This window comes from Pan paniscus, chromosome 20 (genome assembly GCF_029289425.2).
Source record: "Pan paniscus chromosome 20, NHGRI_mPanPan1-v2.0_pri, whole genome shotgun sequence".
Lineage (NCBI taxonomy): Eukaryota > Metazoa > Chordata > Mammalia > Primates > Hominidae > Pan > Pan paniscus.
In genome coordinates, this window is record NC_073269.2 from 19,050,398 (window position 1) to 19,074,908 (window position 24,511).

Consider the following 24,511-nt stretch of genomic DNA (forward strand, 5'->3'; position numbering starts at 1 on the left):
GGCCCGGGGTCCGCCCTGCGAGGCCGCCGATTGGCGGAGGTGCCCGGTCCGCCAAGCCCCCCAGCAGCACGCTCAGTGTCAATCCGGGGGTGAGAGGGCGGGGCGGAGACGCAGTCTGCGGGCCCGGGCCGGTGGGGCGGGGGGGCGGAGGCTGGCTGGCGGCCGCGCAGCGCTCCGAGGCTCAGGAGGCGGCCCCGGCGGGCGCCCGGCCGGCCCCGCGCGCGCCGCAGTCCCCCGCCCCCGCTCAGTGCGGCAGCGGCTGTCGGCCAGCCGGAGTTGGCGCCGCGGCCTGCCCGGCGCAGCCGCTGTCCACCTGCCAGCGGGGGAGGGTCGCGGCCGGCGCGCGGGTCAGAGGTCGCCCGGCCGCCGCCGGCGTCATTCATAAGGCCTGGCGCTGGGCGGCCGTGGCCAGGCCTGCTTGGGGGCCAGGCCGCGGGGCCTCCTGGGTTTTCCCAGCCGCACTCAGGAGGATGCCGGGCCCGGCGCAAGGGGTGGCTGGGAAGGGGCGCTCAGTGTCCACCCCTTTGCTGGGCCCTAGCCCTGGGCTCCTGCCAGTAGTAAGAGCTGGCACCCACTTAACGCTCCTTCGCACCACACTCCCATCGCGTAGGTGCTACCATCATCACTCCCATTGCACAGATGAGGAATCTGGGGTACAGCCAGGCAGATTCCCTGCTCCTGTTTCTCGTCTGTATTTCCTGTCTGGGCAATGCGAAGGGAACCTGCCCCTTCCTTCAGGATCCTCTTTCAGTACACACTTAGCAGAGGACAGTCGGGGTTTCCCAACTGCGACACTACTGACGGTGAGGCTGGATCATTTTCTGCTGGGGGGTGTCTTGTGCACCACTGGGTGTTGAGCAACATCCCCCGCCTCTACCCACTGGATGCCAGTAGCCCCTCCTCTATCTTCCTGCTGGCTGTGGCAACCGCTGTCTCCTGACATTGGTGAATGTGCTCTTGCGGGCCGAACTGCTCCTGATTGAGAAGCACTTAAGAGAGGGTCAGGGGAGGGGAGAAGCCAGGTCACCCCGACTCGGAAGGGCTAGCTGGGCTTAACTACAAGCCAATCTGCTGCTTCGACTTGAATAGCCTCCACCTTCTCCAGCTGCTGTCTGCCCCCATGTTCCCAGATCAACCACAGTTCCAGGGAGGGAGAGTCAGAGCCTTTCTGTGAACTATGGGGAAATGGCTGACCACTCCGCCTCTGGATGGATAGATACATGGTAAGGTTTAGTAAAATTTAATAAAAGCATTGCTGTTTGTGTGTTGGGATCACGATGTTAATTTCTTCCTGTGGGTCAAGGGCAAAGTCTGAAAAATCACTCATTATAATCTATCTGCAGGACAGCTGGTTTAAGTTTTGACAAAGAAAAACCCCTCCTGGAACCTCAGTCTGGAATACAACTGTAGAACCAATTAAGACTGGAGTAGGAAGCTGGGAAGAAGACGTGGGACAGCCAACCCACTGGACAGGGCAAGAGGCCACTTCTGGGGGAGAGTGGACAAAGTTGCTTCAGTCCACCAGAGACAAAAGCACAAACATTCTAAACGAAGTGCTTTTAATTTTCAGACCAACCAAACATTTTTAATATAAAAACATTTTGATAATATACAAACAGCAATCACAACAGCATCCACATGGCAGCAAGGGGACCAGGGCACAGAGAGGGGGAGCGGGCTGGGGAGGGACAGTTTTCAGGGTCCCAGTTGCTTCCCTGGCTTGAAATCACCCTGGTCCTAGCAGAGGACAGGTTAAGGCTGCCAGAGGCAGAGGGTCCCTGACCCTGGCCCGGAGACAGACTGCCCAGGCAGGCCCTCTGATACCATCTTCCAACCATGGCAGCCTCCAGGAAAAGCCAGATCCATTTAGGAGATAACAGGAAGGTGGCTGTGATTTACAGGAAAGGCAACATGGTTCCTCAGCATCCTGCTGATCACACCTCTGGGAGGGGCTGCTGGATTGAAGAGGACCTAAGAATCTTCCTGGGAGCAGGACAGAAATGGGATCTAAGTCTACCTACTAACTAAGATTCCCGCCTGTGACACCAGAAAGCTGGAGTGGATCTGCTCAGATGTACAAGAAGAGAAAGGAATGACAAAGCCTTTGGCTCAGCAGGAGTGGAGCCTTGACAGGCACTGACCAAGAAAGCCTCTAGGTGGGCCAGGGAGGTCTGTGGGAAAGCTTTGGATCAATGGTACTCAAGGGTGCACAGTGGCACAGTGGTCTTAGGTAGAATTTATGAAGACGAAAAGAACACAAGTCAGAATTTAGAACTGAAGTAACTGCTTCTTATAGGCCAGTAGAGGAAAAGCGAGATCATCCTTCTGGCCAGGACTAGGGAAGACCCAAGGCCTGTTCTTTCCTAGGGGCTGAGTTTGACAGACCTGGATGCAGCTGATGGCCCCCAAAGTCCTCTAGATGGGCCCTGCAGGACTCGCTGGGAGGCCTGGTTGCCCCTCCCGGTGTGCTGGGACACTCTGGGTTCCTGCAGTTAGATGCAGTCCATGGAGTTCTCAGGAAGGAGGCCAGGGATGCAGCCAGGGAGGCCCAGGCCCTTGATAGGAGTGCAGTTGAGTGGGAGGCCGCAGCCCAGGGAGGGGTCCTGGGTCTCTATGGCCTCCAGCCTGTCCATGTTGTTGTCCCAGTTGATATGGAAGCGGGTCACCCGGGGGTTCGAGGCCAAGATGTTCCGCTGGAGCTGGGGCAGGAAGAGGAACGTCAACCCTTGTAGGTACGCCCTCTCCTTGCTCCCATAGAGCCAGGACACCCCCAATCACCCATCTCAAGCCCAGCAAGAGCAACCTACATATGGAACTCCAGAAAACACCTGTGGCCAGGACCTTATTTATTTATTTATTTTTTGAGACGGAGTTTTGCTTTTGTTGCCCAGGCTGGAGTGCAATGCTGTGATCTCGTCTCACTGCAACCTCTGCCTTCCGGGTTCAAGCGATTCTCTTGCCTCAGCCTCCTGTGTAGCTGGGACTACAGGTGCAAGGCACCATACCTGGCTCATTTTCGTATTTTTAGTAGAGACGGGCTTTCACCATGTTGGCCAGGCTGGTCTCAAACTCCTGACCTCAGGTGATCCGACAGCCTCGGCCTCCCAAAGTGCTGGGATTACAACGCGTGAGCCACTGCGCCTGGCCCAGGACTTTTTTTTTTTAAGGGACAGTCTCACTCTGTTGGTCAGGCTGGAATGCAGTGGCACGATCTGAGCTCACTGCAGCCTCAAACTCCTGGGCTCAAGCGATCCTCCCACCTCAGCCTCCAGAGTAGAGCACACCACCCACGTCTGGCTCATTTTTTTTTTTTTTTTTGCGGGGGTTAGGGACAGGGTCTCACTATGTTGCCCAGGCTGGCCTATCTAATCTTAATTCTCTAAGACATGCCTTTGAGAGACAAAGGTCTTTTTCTCCTCTTCTAACACAGTACTGTAAGAACTGAATATTACTTGAAAACCTTAAGAAGTGACCTTGACTCTCAATTTGAATGGCTGAACTCCCCCCAAGTATAAAGAACGGCCTTGTGGGAAGCAGGAAGTGGAAACAGGCCCCACCTGGGAGAAATCTGGCTTCATGGGCGGGTTCTCACGCAGCTCAGGGTTGAGGTACTCGTTGTTGACGTAGTAGCCCACTCGGATGAACTCCTGTCCATGGTAGGTGCAGGTGATGAGGACCACAGTCACGCCCACGGCATCAGTCTCTGGGATGAGGGATGGGTTGGGGGCGTCGGCCTAGGGGAGACACATCCTAGGCCTTAGCAGTGCCACAGCCATGCCTCGATGTCATTAGTACAAAGATTCCCAAGCATCATGTATTTACTGAGCAAAAAGTATGCTCTCTGCCCTCAGTTTTCTTTTTTTTACCTCTGCCTCTCAGGTTCAAACAATTCTGCTTCAGCATCCCAGGCAGCTGGGACTACAGGCACACACCACCACACCCGGTTTTTTTTTTTTTTTTTTGGTATTTTTTTTTTAATGGAGTTTTGCTCTGTTGCCCAGGCTGAAGTGCAATGGTGCGATCTCGGCTCACTGCAACTTCCGCCTCACGGGTTCAAGCGATTCTCCTGCCTCAGCCTCCCGAGTAGCTGGGATTACAGGTGCCCACCACCATGCCCGGCTAATTTTTGTATTTTTAGTAGAGATGGGGTTTCGCCATGTTGGCCAGGCTGGTCTCGAACTCCTGACCTCAGGTGATCCACCCGTCTTGGACTCCTAAAGTGCTGGGATTACAGGTGTGAGCCACCGCGCCCAGCCTTTTTTTTTGTATTTTTAGTAGAGATGGGATTTCACCATGTTGGCCAGGCTGGTCTTAAACTCCTGACTTCAGGTGATCTGCCCACCTCGGCCTCCCAAAGTATTGGGATTACAGGTGTGAGCCATTGCACCTGGACTTTTTTTTTTTTTTACACAGGGTCTGGCCTCCCTCTGTTACCCAGGCTGGAGTGCAATGGCGCCATCATGGCTCACTGCATCCTTGAACTCCTGGGCTCAAGCAATCCTCCTGCTTCAGCCTCCCAAATAGCTGGGACAACGGTGTGTGCCAACATGTCTAGCCAATTATCTTTTGTAGAGACAGGGTTTCTCCATGTTGCCCAGGCCGGTCTCAAACTCCTGGGCTCAAGCGATCCTCTCACCGCAGCCTCCCAAAGGGCTGGGATTACAGGTGTGAGTCACTGTGCCCAGCCAGGAGTTGTCAACTGATGGAAACACAGAATCAATCCCACAAATGACTACAAAATGTTGACTGTGGCAGGGAGAGGTGCGTGGTACTCTGGAGGAGTGTGGTGAGCCAGGGGACAGTGGCATGAAGCTGAACAGGTGAGGCAGGTGGTATCAGGCCACCCGGGGGCCAGATAAGGGATTGGGAAAGGGCAAGAGAGTAAGCAGGAGGTTAAGTGCCACATCACTCTTGTGATCTGAAAAGAAGCCTCTGGCAAAGTGTGGAGCTGTGACAGGAGACTGTAGTGGAGCAGAAGGCTTACACCAGTCATCCTGGAGAGGCAGTGGACTTGGCTTAGACCAGGCAGTAAAGAACAGATTCAGGGTGTACTACTGCAAACAAGACCAGCCACGTAATTGGTGCAAAATAAAACCAATGCAAAATGAAAACACCAGGCCCCTCCAGAAAAGCTATTAGGTTTCAGACGGTGACAGCAGAGTATTGCACCAAGTGTAGGGTCCTGTGCAGCTGCCTGGGTTGCACACCCAGGAGGCCAGTCCTGACTGTTGAGTAGATAGGGCCTGTCAGTGGATTTAGTAGTGGTGGCTGAAGGGGTTAGATAGGATGTGGTAGCTTGGATTAGGGCGGTAACAGCAGTGATGGAGGTAAGGGAGTGTATCCGAGCAGAGGATCCTGAAAAATCACCTGGAGAACTCAGAATCTCCATTTGGTTTTTTCTTCTTCTTTTTTTTTTTTTGAGATGGAGTCTCGCTCTGTCACCCAGGCTGGAGTGCAGTGGCGTGATCTCGGCTCACTGCAAGCTCCGCCTCCCAGGTTCACGCCATTCTCCTGCCTCAGCCTCCTGAGTAGCTGAGACTACAGGTGCCCGCCACCAGGCCTGGCTAATTTCTTGTATTTTTTAGTAGAGACGGGGCTTCACCATGTTAGCCAAGATGGTCTCAATCTCCTGACCTTGTGATCCGCCCACCTTGGCCTTCCAAAGTGCTGGGATTACAGGCGTGAGCCACTGCACCGGCCTTCTTTTTTTAAAGAGATGGCTTTTCCCTCTGTCATCCAGACTGGAGTGCAGTGGTGCAATCACAGATCACTGTAAACTCCTGGAACTCCTGGGCTCAAGCGAGCCTATTTTTTTTTTTTTTTTAGAGACAGGGTCTCACTCTGTTGCCCAGGCTCGAGTGCAGTAGCGCAATCTCAGCTCACGGTAACTTCCGCCCCCCGGATTCAAATCCGTGCCTCAGCCTCCCGAGTAGCTAGGATAACAAATGTGCACCACCACATCCAGCTAATTTTTGTATTTTTTAGTAGAGACAGGGTTTCACCATGTTGGCCAGGCTAGTCTTTAACTCCTGACCCCAAGTGATCTGCCTGCCCCAGCCTCCCAAAGTGTTGAGATTACAGGTGTGAGCCATGGCACTTGGCCTCAAGTGAGTCTTCTGCTTCAGCCTCCCTAGTAGCTGGCACTACAGGCCTGCATCACTATGCCTGGTTAATGTTTTAATTTTTTGTAGAGACAGGTCTCGCTGTCACCCAGAATGTAGTGCAGAGGTGCAATCATAGCTCGCTGTAGCCTCAAACTCTCAGGCTCAAGCAAGCCTCCTGCTTCAGCCTCCCAAGTAGCTGGGACGACAGGTGCAAGCCACCACACCCGGCTAATTTTTTTATTTTTTGTAGAGATGGGGGTCTCGCTATGTGGCCCAGGCTAGTCTGGAACTCCTGGCCTTAAGCAATCCTCCCGCCTCTGCCTCCCAAAGTGCTGGAAGCCACCACACCTGGCCAGAATCTACATTTGACAACCCAGGTGGGGTGCTGCATGAGAGCCATTTAGGAGTTACAGTCCATCCTCATTATTCATGGGTTCCATATGTGCAAGTTCACCTACCTGCTAAATTTATTTGTAACCCCAAGATGAACACCTGCCTGCTTTCACAGTCACTTGCAGACATGCACAGAGCAGGGAAAAACTGGAGTTACCTACCATGCCTGTTCCCACCTGAGGTCAAACAAGGCAACACTCTGTCTTCTGGTCTCAGCTCTCACTGTGAATGAGCGTCCTTTCCTCAGCCTACTTGGTGCTTTTTTCCATGTTTTGTGCTTTTTGTTGGTGAGTTTGCTGTCTATGATGGCACCCAACGGTAGTGCTGAAGTGCAGTGTAGGATACAAGAAAGGCCTTATGGAAAATATGCGTATTAGAGAAGTTTCATTCAGGAGAGTTATAGTGCTGTTGGCTGTGAATTCAACATAAATGAACCACTGTATATATTAAATAAGGTGTCTTTCCTTTTTTTCTGAGACAGAGTATCGCTGTATCACCCAGGCTAGAGTGCACTGGTGTGATCTCAGCTCACTGCAATCTCCATCTCCCAGGTTCAAGCGATTCTCCCGCCGCAGCCTCCCGAGTAGCTGGGATTACAGGCATGCACCACCACACCTGGCTGATTTTTGTATTTTTAGTAGAGACGGGGTTTCATCACATTGGCCAGGCTGGTCTTGAACTCCTGACCTCAGGCGATCCACCCACCTCAGCCTCCCAAAGTGCTGGGATTACAGGTTTGAGCCATCATAGCCGGCCTGGTGTCTTTTCAGCAGAAACACACATACAAGTTTACGTATTAACCAGCTGACGAAAACGTGACTTCCAAGAATCTAACCCTGTATTTCCCCTGGGGCAATGGTTCAGTATTCACTAATTCAATGTTTGCGGCAACTTTATAGAACGTAACTCTTGTGAATAATGGGAATTGCCTGTAAATCAGTGGCAGCTTTGACACAGAGGTGGGGGAAGGGAGGGCCTGACGGCCTCTGAGAGGTCAGATAGTTCCTGGCAGTAGAACTAGGATTTGAACCTGAACTTTTAAATTGTTTTAATTGATTGATTGAGACTGGGTCTTACTGTTGCCCAGGCTGGAGTGCAGTGGTGTGGTCTTGGCTCATTGTAGCTTCCATCTCCCAGGCTCAAGTGATCCTCCCATTTCAGCCTCCCAAGTATCTGAGACTACAGGCGCACACCACCATGCTCTGCTGATTTTTAAATTTTTTGTAGAGATGCGGTCTCACTATATTGCCCCGGCTGGTCTCAAACTCCTGGCCTCAAGCAATCCTCCCACCTCGGCCTCCCAAAGTGCTGGGATTACAGGTGTGAGAAACTGTGCCCGGCCTCTATTTTTTTAATACTTGTTTTTTTCTTTTTTAGAGACAGGGTCTCACTGTGTTGCCTAGGCTGGAGTGCAGTGGCTCACTGCAGCCTCAGACTCCTGGGCTCAAGCAATCCTCTCACCTCAGTCCCTGGAGTAGCTGGGTCTATAGGCGTGAGCCCGTGCCCAGCTGAACTTGAACTTTTGATTCCTGAAGCACTCTGTGGGATTTCAGGTAAAAGAGGATGTTTCTAGGAATCAAGGGCTAAGGCCTAAGGCCTCATCTTTCTTACCTGAAAGACAAACATGTGTCTCCCTGCTGGCACAGGGCCCACCAGCACCGAGTCTAGGATCTGATCAAATTCCTCACTCTCAGCCGAGCCAACATAAATGATCTTCCACTCCAGGTCTGCAAAGACATAGGAGGGTTAACGAATTGAAATAGCTCAACAGCAAGAAGGCAGGGATAGGCTCTTGTATTTTTTTTTTTTTTTTTGAGATGGAGTCTCGTTCTGTCACACAGGTTAGAATACAGTGATGCGATCTCAGCTCACTGCAACTTCCGCCTCCCAGGTTCCAGTGATTCTCATACCTCAGCCTCCCGAGTGGCTGGGATTATAGGTGCCCGCTGCCACGCCTAGCTAATTTTTTTTTTCCTTTTTTGAGATGGAGTTTCACTCTTGTCACCCAGGTTGGAGTACAATGGTGTGATCTTGGCTCACTGAAATCTCTGCCTCCCAGGTTCAAGCGATTCTCCTGTCTCAGCCTACTGAGTAGCTGGAATTACAGGCACCTGCCATCATGGCTGGCTAATTTTTTTATTTTTAGTAGAGACAGGGTTTCACCATGTTGATTAGGCTGGTTTAGAACTCCTGACCTCAGGTGATCCACCCGCCTTGGCCTCCCAAAGTGCTGGGATGACAGGTGTCAGCCACTGTACCTGGCCTGTTTTTGTATTTTTAGTAGAGATGGGGTTTCACCATGTTGGCCAAGCTGGTATCCAACTCCTGACTTCAAGTGATCTGCCCGCCTCAGCCTTCCAAACTGGTGGGATTACAGGTGTGAGCCACTGCGCCCGGCCACATCTTCTATTTTATTTTTATTTACTTATTTTTTGAGACAGTCTCCCTCTGTTGCCTAGGCTGGTGTACAGCGGGATGTTCATGGCTCACTGTAGCCTCAACCTCCTGGGCTCAAGCGATCCTCCTGCCTCGGACTCCCACCATGTTGGGATCACAGGTGTGGGCTGCTGTGCCCAGCCTTGTGGTAATTTTAGACAGATCCTTAATATGTTAAAAGACTATTATTCCATCTGTCAGACACTTAGTGCCAGGCACTGCAGTCTTGAATGCTGAGGTGGGCACAAAGCTCTACCTCCATTAGGGAATTCTATTTTGTAAGCCTAGCTATGACAGGTGACCTTGACTATACCTCTGGGGAAACCTGGGCCTCTCAAGGCCTGAGCGTGAACTGTATGGCAGAGGCTGAATTAAGAGCCACGTGACACAGATGTGCTGAGAAGGGAACGGCAGGGAGTTGGGTCATTTCAGGGCCCTGCCCACTGGGTGCTGGGATAGGAAGCAGCATCCTCTTTCACACACAGGGACCGGTGCCACTCAACGAAGTGGATCCCTCGACAACTGGGGCAGGGTGGCAGATTCCAATCCGGCAGGAGAGCCAGCCTGCAGGAGGGGGAAGGTGAGGCTGCTCAGGGAGCTAGCCACCCTGGTCTTCCAGATCTGGCACCAAGTCATGCCTACTTAGAGACATTTGGGCAACTCAGTCAACAAATGTGGCATCCCGGGGTGATCCTCCAAACACTTTTTTTTTTTTTTTTGACAGTTTCACTCTTGTTGTCCAGGCTAGAGTGCAATGGTGAGATCTCGGCTCACTGCAACCTCTGCCTCCCGGGTTCAAGTGATTCTCCTGCCTCAGCCACCTGAGTAGCTGGAATTATAGGCACCCGCCACCACAGCCGGCTAATGTTTTGTATTTTTAGTAGAGATGGGGTTTCACCATGTTGGCCAGGTTGGTCTCGAACTCCTGACCTCAGGTCATCCATCCGCCTCCGCCTCCCAAAGTGCTGGGATTACAGGTGTGAGCCACCGTGCCCAGCCTCAAACCCTAACTCTTGCACCCCATCCAGCAGGAGGGCCCCCTCCCCTGAATATGCTCCATTGAGATGAAAGTGCTTATGGAGCCTCTGGCTGTCAATCACAGGAAATTCCGGTCAACATGGCCTCTTGCAGGAGGTCCAAGTGTATCAGGGGCAAGGTCATGCTGGTACAGGGAGGCTTGGCAAGAGGCTTGAAACTTATTTTTGGCTCTTTAGAAATTACACAACCCTTCAGCTCTAGCAGCTGGGGGAAGTTTCACAAGCTGTGATTTTCACAGGAAGCAAACTCTCTCAGAAGCTGCCCTGTTCCTTGGTCCAGTGTCCCACAAGAGCATCCAACTTTGGAAGCATGCTGCTGCCAGGTCATGACTACAGAGGCTTGTCACCTGAGCCCCATGCCCTTCTTTGATGCACTGGCTGCCTGTCCCTTTGTGGTTTCACTCAGGAACCCTATAGCAGGTCTGTAGGATACGGGTGACCATTGAACTCACAGGTGTTTGGTCGAACTAGCCTCTTACTATTTGCAGGGAGGAAGTTGACTTTTTTCACTGGAGATGGGGTCTCGGTCCGTCACCCAGGCTGCAGTGCAGTGGCGTGATCATAGCTCACTACAGCCACAAATTCCTGCGCTCAAGTGATTCTCCTGCCTTAGCCTCCCAAGTAGCTGGGACCACAGGCTTGTGCCACACGCCCAGGGAATTTTTAAATTGTTTTTAGAGATGAGGTCTTGCTTGGTTGCCCAGCCTGGTCTCAAGCAATCCTCCCGCCTTGGCCTCCCAAAGTGCTGGAATTTGTCTGAGCCATCACGTCCAGCCTGTTGATTTATTTTTGTTACAAGTAGTGACACAACTGGAATCAAGTTTTGGGGGAAGACAGAAAAGCCAGCCAGCCCTGCTCTCTCCTTTCTAAAGCAGTTGTATCATTTTGGTGTATATCCTTCAGCCCTTTCCTCTCATAGCCGGTAGAATCCTGTACGGGTGCATTTAATTCATGTCCTGGGAAGGTAGACAAAAAAGACTAAAGTGTACCCACGAGCACCTGATGTTGTCCAGCTGAGGTCAATACTAATTGGCAAAACCTAAACAAAGAGCATGTGGAAACTCACCGAAATAAATGGGCCCCTGCAACATAGGGAGACTCGACTCTATTAAAAATCAACAAAATTAATTGGGTGTGGTGGCGCGTGCCGGTGGTCCCAGCTATGTGGGAGGCTAAGGTTGGAGGATCGCTTGAGCCTAGGAGTTCAGGGCTGCAGTGAGCCATGATCGAGCCACTACACTCCAGCCTGGACGACAGAGACCCTATCTCAAAGGAAAAAAAAGAAAAAGAAAAAATGTACTGTGTTGACTGTCAGGCACAGGGGCTGAAATGGCTCTTTCAACCAGGGTTGGAAAGAAACTGGAGAATTAACTAAGGGCTGTAGAGAAATACTGACTCAAGAGTTACAGAAGCTGGTTGGGCACGGCAGCTCACGCCTGTAATCCTAGCACTTTGGGAGGCCAAGGCAGGCAGATTGCCTGAGCTCACGAGTTCGAGACCAACCTGGGCAACATGGTGAAACCCCATCTCTACTAAAAATATAAAAATTTAGCTGGGCATGATGGTGTGCACCTGTAATTCCAGCTACTCAGGAGTCTGAGGCATAAGAACTGCTTGAACCTGGGAGGCAGCAGAGATTGCAGTGAGCCGAGATCATGCCACTGCACTCCAGCCTGGGCAACAGAGCCAGCCTCTGTCAAAAAAAAAAAAAAAAAAAAAAAAGAAGAAAGAAGGAAAGAAAGGAAGAAAAAAAACAGTTATAGGTATAGGGCCAGGTGAGGTGGATCATTGGATCATGCCTGTAATCCTAGCACTTTGGGAGGCTGAGGCGGGTGGATTGCTTGAGCTCAGAAGTTCGAGATCAGCCTGGGCAACATGGCGATACAAAAAATACAAAAAATCAGCCAGGCGTGGTGGCATGCCCCTGTAGTCTCAGCTACTCGGGAGGCTGAGGCAGGAGAACTGCTTGAACCTGGGAGGCAGAGGTTGCAGTGAGCTGAGATCGTGCCTCTGCACTCCAGCCTGGGTGACAGAGTGAGACTCCATCTCTACTAAAAATATAAAAAATTAGCTGGGCGTGGTGGTGTGCACCTGTAATTCTAATTTATTTTATTTTATTTTGACATGGAGTCTCGCTCTGTCGCCCAGACTAGAGTGCAGTGGCACGATCTCGGCTCACCGCAAGCTCTGCCTCCCAGGTTCATGCCATTCTTGTGCCTCAGCCTCCCAATCAGCTGGGACTACAGGCGCCCGCCACCACGCCCGGCTAATTTTTTTTTCTATTTTTAGTAGAGACGGGGTTTCACTGTGTTAGCCAAGATGGTCTCGATCTCCTGACCTCGTGATCCGCCTGCCTCAGCCTCCCAAAGTGCTGGGATTACAGGCGTGAGCCACTATGCCCAGTCGAGAATCATCTTAAATTTGCTGAAGTGCCCAGGCATGGTGATGTGCACCTGTGGTTCCAGCTACTTAGGAAGCTGAGGTGGGAGGACTGCTTAAGCCCAGGAGTTCAAGTCCAGTCTGGGCAACATAGTGACACCCTATCTCTTTAAAAAAAAAAAAAAAAAATCTGGCTGCAGTGTTATAAGTAGAGACATACGTGTATGATTTCATCTCTAAATATAATCTTTCTTTAGAATTATACATGGGACACAAATCACCAATACAGCAGGAACTCATAGCTATGAGTACAGGACACAGCTGTACATATGACGTGTGTACCTAACCTTCTGAGCAATGTCAAGGCAACTCAACTGTGTCCCATGTTATCTCTCTGCGCTAACTTCACAAGCTAGTCCCTGTGCAAGACATACCTCCACTGTGTGTGTGTGTGTGTGTGTGTGTGTATATATATAAATGGTAAGACTAAAGACATGTACACAATTATTGTAGCTGAACTAGCTAAAAAGTCTGCTTCCTGCTTTTTTGTTGTTGTTGTTTTTTTGAGACAGTCTTGCTCTGTCGCCCAGGCTGGAGTGCAATGGCGCAATCTGGGCTCACTGCAATTTCCATCTCCCGGGTTCAAGCGCTTCTCCTGCCTCAGCCTCCCAAGTAGCTGGGACTACAGGCACCTGCCACCAAGCCCGGCTAACTTTTGTATTTTTAGTACAGACAGGGTTTCACCACATTGGCCAGGCTGGTCTCAAACTCCTGACCTCAGATGATCCACCTGCCTTGGTCTCCCAAAATGCTGGGATTACAGGGGTAAGCCACTGTGCCTGGCCATTTTTTTTTTTTTTTTTTTTTGAAACAGAGGCTCGCTCTGTCACCCAGGTTGGAGTGCAGTGGCACAATCTCAGCTCACTGCAACCTCTGCCTCCCGGGTTCGAGCGATTCTTCTGCCTCAGCCTCCTGAGTAGCTGGGATTATAGCTGCGCGCCACCATGCCTGGCTAATTTTTGTATTTTTAGTAGAGACGGGGTTTCACCATGTCAGTTAGGCTGGTCTCGAACTCCTGACCTTGTGATCCATCCGCCTCGGCCTCCCAAAGTGCTGGGATTACATGTGTGAGCCACCACACCTGGCTTTTTCTTTTTTTTTTTTTTGAGATAGAGTCTTGCTTTGTTGCCCAGGCTGGGGTGCAGTGGCGCAATCTCGGCTCGCTGCAAGCTCTGCCTCCTGGGTTCACGCCATTCTCCTGCCTCAGCCTCCCAAGTAGCTGGGACTACAGGCGCCCGCCACCACACCCAGCTAATTTTTTGTATTTTTAGTAGAGACGGGGTTTCACCATGTTGGCCAGGCTGGTCTCGAACTTCTGACCTCAGGTAATCTGCCCGCCTTGGTCTCCCAAAGTGCTGGGATTACAGGCGTGAGCCACCATGCCCGGCCTCTTTTGTTTGCTTTTTGCCTTTGTTCATAATCAAAGATGAGCTCTGCTGCCATAACAACTTCGTTATTTCTGGGTCAGAACATCTGGCTTCTATGACTTATTCAACCAGTGTCTGTTGAATTTCTCAGCTAAACGTGGAAGAATCTATTTCCAGATGTGGAAGATAAAAGTGCAAAGGGGGCTTGGGGCCCCTGAGAAATAGGGGTCACCCAACTGGGGCTTAGGGGTTAGGGTGGTTTTTTTTTTTTTTTGAGATGGGGGTCTTGCTCTCACCCAGGTTGGTTGCAGTGGTGCAATCATGGCTCACTGCAGCCCTGACCTCCTGGGCTCATGCAATCCTCCCACTTCAGCCTCCTGAGTAGCTGGGACCACAGACACGTGCCACCAAGCCCCGTTAATTTTTTGATGTTTCTGTAGAGACAAGGTTTTGCTATGTTACCCAGGCTGGCCCAAATTCCTGGGCTCAAGAGATCCTCCTTCCTTAGCCTCCCAAAGTGCTGGAATTACAGGCATGAGCCACCTCACACAGCTGGGTTGGGGGTTTTGTCAGATTTTCAGTTGACGCTGCTGAGAGTGAGGCAGATTCTCCCTTTTTCATGGAGAGGAGTCCAGAAGGAGGCAGAAAGCAAGCTGGCAGATCAGTCACAGAGAGCCCTAGGACTGGAAGAGCCAGGATTTCTCACTTGAGTTACTCGAAGGAAAAGCTTTATCATCCAGGTACAATTAACAATAGCATTCTCTGGCCAGGCGCTTAGGATTCAAAGTGTAATCCCAGCACTTTGGGAGGCTGAAGTGGGCAGATCACTTGCGATCAGGTTTGAGACCAGCCTGGCCAACATGGTGAAACCTCGTCTCTACTAAAGACACAAAAATTAGCCGGGCATGGTGGCTCAAGCTTGTAATCCCAACTACTTGGGATACTGAGGCCGGAGAATCGCTTGAACTCGAGAGGTGGAGATTGCAGTGAGCTGAGATCGCACCACTGCACTGTAGCCTGCGTGACATAGTGAGATTCCATTTCTAATAATAATAATCATCATCAACATAATCATAGGACGGGCACGGTGGCTCACGCCTGTAATCCCAGGCCGAGGCAGGCGGATCACGAGGTCAGGAAATCGAGACCATCCTGGGTAACACAGTGAAACCCCGTCTCTACTAAAAATCCAAAAAGTTAGCTGGGCGTGGTTTCGGGCGCCTGTAGTCCCAGCTACTTGGGAGGCTGAGGCAGGAGAATGGCGTGAACCCGGGAGGCGGAGCTTTCAATGAGCCGTGATCATGCCACTGCACTCCAGCCTGGGTGACACAGCGAGACTCCATCTCAAAAATAAATAAATAAATAAATAAATAAATAATAATAGCACTTCCCTTCACTGCGTTTTGAGTGTCCTGATTAGGCAATAAATTCTGTGGTCATTCCTATCTATGCTCCACCCCTGAAACAGGGAATCCTTCCTTTCTCTCCCTGGATTGGAGCAAAGATAAAGAATTTAGATTCAAAACTTCAGTGCCAATACTTCTACAAACTGGCTGTGTGACTCTGGTGAAGTCACTCCATTTCTATTAAAAAATGATCAGCAGAGGCTGGACGCAGTGGCTCACGCCTGTAATCCCAGCACTTTGGGAGGCTGAGGCGGGCGGATCACCTGAGGTCAGGAGTTCAAGACCAGCCTGGCCAAGATGGTGAAACCCCGTCTCTACTAAAAATACAAAAATTAGCCAGGCGTCATAGCAGGCGCCTGTAATCCCAGCTGCTCGGGAGGCTGAGGCAGGAGAATCGCTTGAATCTGGGAGGTGGAGGTTGCAGTGAGCCAAGATCGTGCCATTGCACTCCAGCCTGGGGGACAAGAGCGAGACTTCATCTCCAAAAAAACAAAAAAAGGACCAGCAGGTTGAATTTAGCCCTTCCGGCTCTAATTCTATAAATAAGTTAGTAAAGTCACAGGGCAGGGGCTTCCTAGGAGTAGAAGTACCAGATAATGACCGCACAACCATTTTTAAATGCAAGGAACACAAACAGGCTGATTGAAACCTGATCTCCTGCCGTCGGGGAGCTGGGAATCCCTCAACCTATTACTTCCTTCCATCTCCTCCTGGCTTTTAAATTAAATCTTATTCCACAGCGTCATTCTACACTTTATTTATTTATTTACCCGCTGCCTTGTTCCAGAAAGGATTTAACTCGGCATATTCTATAGTTAGCCACAAGTAGACTCCTTAATTTAAAAAGGAGCGAGAGAGACCGGGGAGAGACAGACCCACTGGCCTACCCAAAGCACATCCACATCTCACTCTATCAGCTCTAAGCTAGTCCAGGCAACCAGCTTTGAGGGCAAAACACCTACCTGCCCCCGAGAGGCACTAGTTAGCATATCCTGGCTTCACAGGCCCCCAGATCACCACCTCCTCGGCTGCTGCCTTTTCTCTTTCAACCACCAAGTAGAAAAATGGCCTAATGGAGTACTTCTTCCTGAAAGCAGGACTTGCCTGTTAGTGGTGCCAAGGCTCCCTAGGTGACCTTAGATTTTGGATTTGTACAGGCCTTGACTTGAAAGGTCTTTTGCGTTTTGTGGCTCCTGTCTTCTCATCTGTGAGATGAGAGCCATGCCCACCTTTAAGTCACACAGATTATTAAGTACATCTATGGAAGCACCTTGGAAAAGATGTACAGGAGGCTGTGACCTCCAAGCTCCAGCCGACTGTTTGAAGCTGGAGCCCGTCACAGCTCAGCCCAATCCACCCACCCCCCAGACTAGGTCAGACCATCAAAAGCAATGGGAGCTTGGCACTGATTATCCAGCTATATTAAAAAAAAAAGAAGAAGACCGGGCACGGTGGCTCACGCCTGTAATCCCAGCACTTTGGGAGGCCAAGGCGGGTGGATCACTTGAGGTCAGGAGTTCGAGACCAACCTGGCTAACATAGTGAAACGCTGCCTCCACTAAAAATACTAAAATCAGCTGGGCGTGGTGACAGGCGCCTGTAGTCCCAGCTACTCGGGAGGCTGAGGCAGAAGAATCGCTTGAACTCGGGAGGTGGAGGTTGCAGTGGGCCGAGATCGTGCCATTGCACTCCAGCCTGGGCAACAGAGCGAGACTGTCTCAAAAAAAAAAAAAAAAAAAAGAAGAGGAAGAAGAAGAAAGAAAAAGCAACAGAAAAATTGCTGCAGTAACTCAGCTGGAAAAGGGTGGGCAAACCTGGAGAACTAGCTAATGCCTGCCTGGCTATGCCACCCCTCGGATCTCAGTGTGTTTATCCAAGCCCACAGAGAAAGGTGGGGAAGGGGAGCTGGGGAGACCAAGTTCCCCTCAAAGACGGTAGCATCCTTTCCCAGGGAGAGCTCAAGCATAGGGGGGTTGGGCCCCAACGAAGGAGAGAAACCAGGTTCCAGGGTATGTGCATTGGGGCAGAAAAGCAGCAGCAACTGGTGGGCGTGGGGTTATTGAAATATTGGCAGGTTGGGGAGGGGACTGGTGGGACACGAATGGGAAGATGGGGGTGAGAGAGGTCCTGAAAAGGGGTTGAGGGGTTTTCACAGGAAAAAAAGGTTACTGGAGGGGAGGGTCTTCACGGCAAGGAGAGAAAGGAGCTTGGGTGAGAGGTCTCCATAGGGAAAATAGGAGATGGCTGGGATTTCCCCCCCGGGAAAATGGGAAGGGGCTGGATATTGGGGGTCTCCAGAGGGAAAATGGGAGGTGTATCTCACTACAGGAAAGAGGGAATAAGTGGGCAAAAATGGGTGGGTGGTTGAAGCGGGGGTCTTGCCACAGGGAAACCACGGTGGCTGAAGATCTCCGTGGGTTAAGAAATGGAGGCCGAGAAGGTCTCCCCATGAAAACGGGTACCTAGGAAGAGCTCCAGAGAAAAAAGATGGATGAGGTTCCCCACGCGGGAAATGGGGCTTGGAGGGGGTTAATCTCTATGGGGAGGTCGGGGCGGGCAGTGGGGGAAGAGGTCACGGGGAGGTCCGAGTTAGCTGGCGGGGGGTCTCCACCCGGGAGGTCAAGGCGGGCAGTGGGGGAGGTCACGGGGAGGTCCGTGTTGGCTGGTGGCGGGGGGTCTCCACCGGGAGATCCGGTTGACTGGCGGGCTGGGGGAGATCGGGGTTGGCGGAAGGGGGACGAGGGGTTTCATGGGGGAGATCAAGTTGGCCATGGGAGCGGTTCTCTGGGGAGGCCGGGGTCGGCCCGGGGGTGGGGGTCCCCGCACAGGCCCAGCCTCACCGTCCGCCAGGGCTTCACTGCACTCGAAGCTGATCTCGAACCGGAAGGGGCTGTGGAAAGGGCTCGGGTTCTCCAGGACCGCCACGTTCAGCACCGACACCTTGGCCATCGCCTCGCCTCGCCGCGCCGCAGCAGGGGCAGGGGCTGTGGCTGTGGCGGAGACCGCGCCTGGGTCCGGTGGGGGTCAGTGGGGTAGAGCTGACCAGGTCCACTCCCGCCTCTTCTCTCCGCGAACTGAAGTGCGCACCTAGTCCGCGCGCCGCCTTCAAATAGCCGGCCTCCGCCCTCTGGCCAATCACCGCCAACGCTCCCTGGCGGCGCGCGCACCCCCTCAGCCAGTCCTGGAGCGCCGATCGGGGCGCGCCCAGACTCCCCGGACCAATCAGCGGAGCTCCCTCTCCGCAGCGTGTGAGGAGGGCGAAACTATCTCCAAGCTTCTTAGCGTGTCCGCTGGGAACCAATCCCCGGCGTCTCCGACTTGGATGTCAACGGCGGGAATGGACGGAGTCACAGCGCCGGCCCCCTTCTGGCCAATCCTGAGGGTTCCCGCACCGGCGTGGCCCGCCCCTCGCCTCGCTTTTCCGGGAGATGCATCCCGTAGCGCGCAGCGCCGCCAACCGCCGAGCGGTGGCGCGCGGCGTTCGCTAAAGAAGGCGGGAAGGGCGGTGCTCGCACCCGAAGTGATTGGCAGGAGGGAGTGGGGCGGAGATAAAGAGGGTTTTCTGAGAGTTTATTGGCTGGATTGGTAACGGCGGCGGGAGCAGAAGGAGGCTCAGCTGGGGATTCGCTGGAGAGAAGCGGAAGTCGAGCGCCACCGCGGTGTTGGCGAGTGTGAAGAGAGAGGAGGAGCGTTTGCGGACTCAGCGTCTGTCAACAGGTGAGCGTTTCCTGGAGCTTTTCTGAGTGGCTCCTGACCCTTGAGGTCCAGCGGCCCGGGAGTCCGTTGTGAACGTTGCGAACGTTCGGAGTGGCGGTCACGAGGCGCGCTCGGACCTCGGGAATCCGGCCGGGTTCGGATCCCGCTTTCGTCCCCGAGGGGTTCGGATCCCGCTTTCGCCCCCGAGGGGTTCGGATCCCGCTTTCGCCCCCGAGGGGTTCGATCCCGCTCTCGCCCCCGAGGGGTTTGGATCCCGCTCTCGCCCCCTCGAGGGCTCTTGGGAGGTTTCAAGAGGACGGTACTGAAAATGGGAGTTCCAGTTCGGGGGCAGACCAGTGTTCAGAGTCCGGGCTCTGCTACTCAGCGCCCGAGGCAGCGCCTCCCCATTCAACGGGGGCCGTGGCAATTCCCTGACATGATTCATGACCACATAATACATCCGGAAACTTCTCTCCACCGCCTCCCGTCTGGGCCGTCGCCCCCGGCCTGGGAGACTCCAGGTCTCAGAGTCTCTGCCCCCACGGGCGATCAGCGCTGCCCAGTGGAAAAATAATGCCAGCCGCGCACCAAAATTAGGTGTAAAATTAACATTTTTTGGAAGCCACTTTTTTTTTTTTTTGAGATGGAATCTCGCGCTGTCACTCAGGCTGGAGTGCAATGGCGCGATCTCGGCTCACTGCAACCTCTACCTCCCGGGTTCAAGCGATTCTCCTGCCTCAGCCTCCTGAGTAGCTGGGATTACAGGCGTGAGCCACTGTGCCCGGCCATATCTTTTTTTTTATTATTTGTAATTTTAGAGGCTGGTCATGGAGGATTTCTTGAGGCCAGGAGTTCAAGATCAGCCTGGGCAACATAACAAGACCTCATATCTACAAAAAATAAAAGAATAAGCCAGGTGTGGTAGTGCATACCTGTAGTGTCTGCTACTCCTGAAGCTGAGGCAGGAGGATCTCTTGAGCCCAGGATGCTCCAGCCACTGCACTCCAGCCTGAGTGTCAGAGTGAGACCCTGTCTCTAAAAATTAAAATTAAATTTTAAAAAAGAAAGTTCAGTTTAGCTGTCTTGATAGCCACAGTTGAGTGCTCCTGAGCCCGTGTGACAAGTGGCTCCTGTATTACTGGACAGCGAAGGTCAGAAACACATTTGACCAGGTCACTTCTCCGGATGAGAGCATTGTCTTTGAAACTCTATGCTTTGTCTCCTGTTAACCACCCAGCTCCAACTTCAAACCAGGCTAAGTAACCCTCTTTTTGTTAAAATTCTGAGAAGCCACTCCCAGTGCAAAGCCTCTGCCCAGAACCTCTTCTCCTAGGCTCTTGGCATGGCTTATGCCTTCTTGTCATTCAAGTCTCTGTTCAAATGTCCTCTCCCCAGAGAGGCCTTTCTAAGGGTGCTCTGGACAGCGTTCAAACTCACAGGCCGTACACCTGAACAGCACTGAGCCAAGGCACTAGTATTTCTTACCCAGTCACCTCTGTGGGCTTACTAGGACTCACTCACTGTGCTAGTATGTTTTCCTTTTCCTTTTCTTTTTAAACAATCCAGTTCCTGTGGGATTTTTTTTTTTTTAATAGCGGTCTGTTGCCCAGGCTGGAGTGCAAGTGGCATAATCGTGGCTCACTATAACCTGGAACTCTTGGGCTCAAGTGATCCTCCCACCTCAGCCTCCCAAGTGGCTGGGATCACCAGTGCGTGCCACCATGCCTAATTTGTTTTATTTTATTTTATTTTATTTTTTTTTGAGAGGGAGTCTTGCTCTGTCACTCAGGCTGGAATGCAGTGGCGCAATCTCAGCTCACTGCAACCTCCTGCTTCCAGCTTCAAGCGATTCTCCCACCTCAGCCTCCCGAGTAGCTGGGACTACAGGCACACGCTACCTTACCCGGCTAATTTTTGTATTTTTAGTAAAGACGGGGTTTCACTGTGTTGGCCGGGCTGGTCTCAAACTCCTGACCTCAGGTGATCCACTCACCTCGGCCGCCCAAAGTGCTGAGATTACAGGCATGAGCCACCGTGCCCTGCCTCTTTTACTTTTTAAATTTTTTGTAGAGACAGGGTCTCGCTGTTGCCCAGGCTGGTCTTGAAACTCCTGGCCTCAAGCAGTCCACCTATCTTGTCCTTAAGTGCTGGGATTACAGCGCCTAGCCCATTTTTGGTATCTACATCTCACATTAAGTTAAGAAAAATTCTTTTTAGCTGTTAAAAAATCGAAAGCTTTGTTTTTATTCTTTTGAAATTATTTGGCTTCAAGGAAACTCACATTTATGATTCGCTTGATTTCTTGGCAATCATTGCATACTTAGGGATATTTGTGATTTGAGAAAATCTAATTTCCAAATGTAATTCGATTGCTTATGAATACTAAATTTAATGATTAATGCAGTTGTCATGATGTCACATTTCTAGATGCTTAATTAAACATTTATTCATTCCAACTTTATAGTTTTCTCTTTGCATTGTGGAACTTTTTTCCCTTTATCCCTGTCCCTGACCTTTTCGTAGCCCCTGAGAAGCTCATGAGCCACCAGCATTATTTCCGTGGCGCTAATGAAGAATGTGGCCCTGTCTATGATGCATTCTCCTTACAGCTGGCTGAATGATCTTCACTTGTAAACCAGATCATGTCATTACTCTGCTTAAAACCTTCAGAGGCTTATCCTACTTAGAATGAAACCTAAGATCTTTCCTATGGCTTAGGCGGCCCTGCGTGGTGGCCTCAGCTGACCTCTCAGGCCTCATCTACCATTCTTCCTCTTGTCACTGCTCTCAAGCCCAGCTGGCTTTATTTCCCTTCTTTCAACACACCCAGCTTATTTCTGCCGCAGGGCTTTGCACTTGCCATTCCCTCTGCCTGGAATGTGCTTCCTCCAGATAATTGCATGGCTGTCTCATTCCCTTCGCTTGTGGTTCAGCTCAAATGTCCTCTGAAAGAAGACTTCCCAAAGTACCCTATTTAAAGTAGCACTTTCTTGGCCGGGCGCGGTGGCTCATGCCTGTAATCCCAGCACTTTGGGAGGCCAAGGCGGGTGGATCACGAGGTCAGGAGATCGAGACCATCCTGGCTAACATGGTGAAACCGCATCTCTACTAAAAATACAAAAAATTAGCTGGGCGTGGTGGCGGGCGCCTGTAGTCCCAGCTACTTGGGAGGCTGAGGCAGGTGAATCGCTTGAATCTGAGAGGCGGGGGTTGCAGTGAGCTGAGATCGTGCCTCTGCAATCCAGCCTGGGTGACAGAGCAAGACTCTGTCTCAAAAAAAATAAATAAATAAATAAAGTAACTTTTTCTTAATCACATCACTCAGTTTTATGATCTTAGTAACGCATATCAGAATTTGTACTTATTTTCGGGTAGGCATGGTGGCTCACACCTATAATCCCAGCACTTTAGGAGGCCAAGGCGGGCCGGTCACTTGAGGTCAGGAGTTCGAGACCAGCCTGGCCAACATGGCAAAACCCCGTTTCTACTAAAAAAAAAAATACTAACTAACTAAATAAATAAATAAATAAATAAATAAGCTGGGCGTGGTGGCACGTGCCTGTAGTCCCAGCTGCTCAGGAGGCAGAAGAATTGCTTGAACCGGGGAGGCAGAGGCTGCAATGAGCCGAGATCACACCACTGCACTCAAGCCTGGGCAACTGAGAGAGATTCCATCTTAAAAAGAAAAAAAGAATTTCTACTTATTTTGGTTTTAAATTGTGCTTATTATCTCATCATCCCTCAGTAGATTGAAAGCTGGTTGTGAGAAGAGATCTTGCCTAGCTCACACCTCTCAATGTTGTACTTCCAGAGCTTAGCAGAGGACGTGGCTCATAGAAAGTCCTCAATCAATTTTTTAAAAAGAATAAATCTGGCTGGGCGCAGTGGGTCACGCACTCTGGGAGGCCGAGGTGGGCGGATCACCAGGTCAGGAGATCGAGACCATCCTGGTCAACATGATTAAAACCTGTCTCTACTAAAATACAAAAAATTAGCCAGCCGTGGTGGTGCATACCTGTAGTCCTAGCTACTTGGGAGGCTGAGGCAGGGGAATTGCTTGAACCTGGGAGGTGGAGGTTGCAGTGAGCCTAGATTGCACCACTGCACTCCAGTCTGGTGACAAAGGAAGACTCCGTCTCAAAAAAAAAAAAAAAAGAATAAATCTATGTAAAGGGTGGGTTTAGCATAGTACCTGGAATGTGAAAAGTACTCAATAAACATGAACCAGCCAGGTGCAGTGGCTCACGCCTGTAATCCCAGCACTTTGGGAGGCTGAGGCGGGTAGATTGCTTGACCTCAGGAGTTCGAGACCAGCCTGGGCAAAACCCTGTCTGTACAAAACATAAAAAAATTAGCCGAGTGTGGTGGCATGTGCCTGTGGTCCCAGCTACTCAGGAGGCTGAGGTGAGAGGATTGCTTGAGCCCTGGGGGCAGAGGTTGCAGTGAACCAAGATCTCACCACTGCACTCCAGCCTAGCTAGGCAACAGAGTGAGACCCTGTCTAAAAACAAACAAACAAAAGACTGAAATGTTAGTAGCATATAGTAATAAGCAGATACGTCTTCATTCTTGTGTAATACTTCAGGTGCACACATGCTCGAGAAAGTATAAGAAGTGCTATAGCAAAATACTGTTACCCAGCTTAAGAGCTAAAACATTAGAGATGCAACTGAAGGGCCTTATACCCCTACATCAAACCCATTCCTCTTCCTTTTTCCTCAAATGTAACCGCAACCCTGAATTTGGTGTTTACAGTCTTCTGTGCATATCGGCGTGTATCTTTAAACAATATATAGTATTGTTTGTCATGTTCTATATTTTTATATAAATGGTGTCTGCGCAATTTAGAGTTAACCTAGCAGGCCTGAGACTGCTATCCTTAGAAAGACCTGTTTGCAAGATTGGCCCTTGGCTGATATCTAGGAACTTGGATTTCAGGAGGGTTCCTGCCGTTCCCCAAATGATGAGTGCCTAAACTGTTTCCACCAACAATGTGGTTCATGTTGAACACCTGCTCTCCTTCTGGAGTCTGGCATTTTGGTACACGACCACCCCCAAGTACAACTCTGGTCACTGAGTAATGAGCTTCCCTGGTAGACCGCCTATCCATCGTGCTGTCATACTTGGCGGTAGGAATTGATGGAGTCCTGTGTGACTCCACTAGGAGAGGACTCTTAGAAGCTTGTCCTGGTTTCCTCTGGACTTCAGCTCCTGCATCTTTTCCCTTTGCTGATTGTGCCTTGTGTCTCTTCACTGTCATAAATCACAGCCATGCCTACGCTTCCAAGCAAAATCCTGTGACTCCTCTTAGTGAGTCATTGAACCTCAGGGTGGTCTTGGGGACCTCTGATAGCAGGATCATACTGGGTGTATCCTGACAGAGCTGGCACTAAGGTGGCACTGGGTCCTGCCTTCTGAAACTTGCTTTTTTTAATCCAGTGTAATGCTTTTGAGATTTATCTATGTGGAAACGTGTATAGCTCTAATTCACTTATTTTCACTGCTATACAGCTGTGCTGATAAGGTAACCACTAGCCACATGTGGCTATTTAGATTAAAATTAGACGAAACAAATAATCTACTTCCCCAGACACACTAGTCACATTTCACATGTTCAGCAGGAGCCTGTGGCT

At 51.1% G+C, this 24,511-nt stretch overlaps 1 protein-coding gene across 1 annotated transcript; it reads right to left on the reverse strand.

The window, feature by feature from the left end:
- Positions 1–1,542: 1,542 nt before the first annotated feature.
- On the reverse strand, positions 1,543–19,257 carry ASF1B (anti-silencing function 1B histone chaperone). Its single transcript, XM_003814863.7, has 4 exons — positions 18,023–19,257; positions 8,109–8,224; positions 3,558–3,734; positions 1,543–2,699 (listed from the first exon to the last, which is right to left on the reverse strand). Exons 1-4 carry the CDS (start codon positions 18,129–18,131, stop codon positions 2,493–2,495), a joined length of 609 nt encoding a protein of 202 aa, XP_003814911.1. The 5' UTR covers positions 18,132–19,257; the 3' UTR covers positions 1,543–2,492.
- Positions 19,258–24,511: the final 5,254 nt, after the last annotated feature.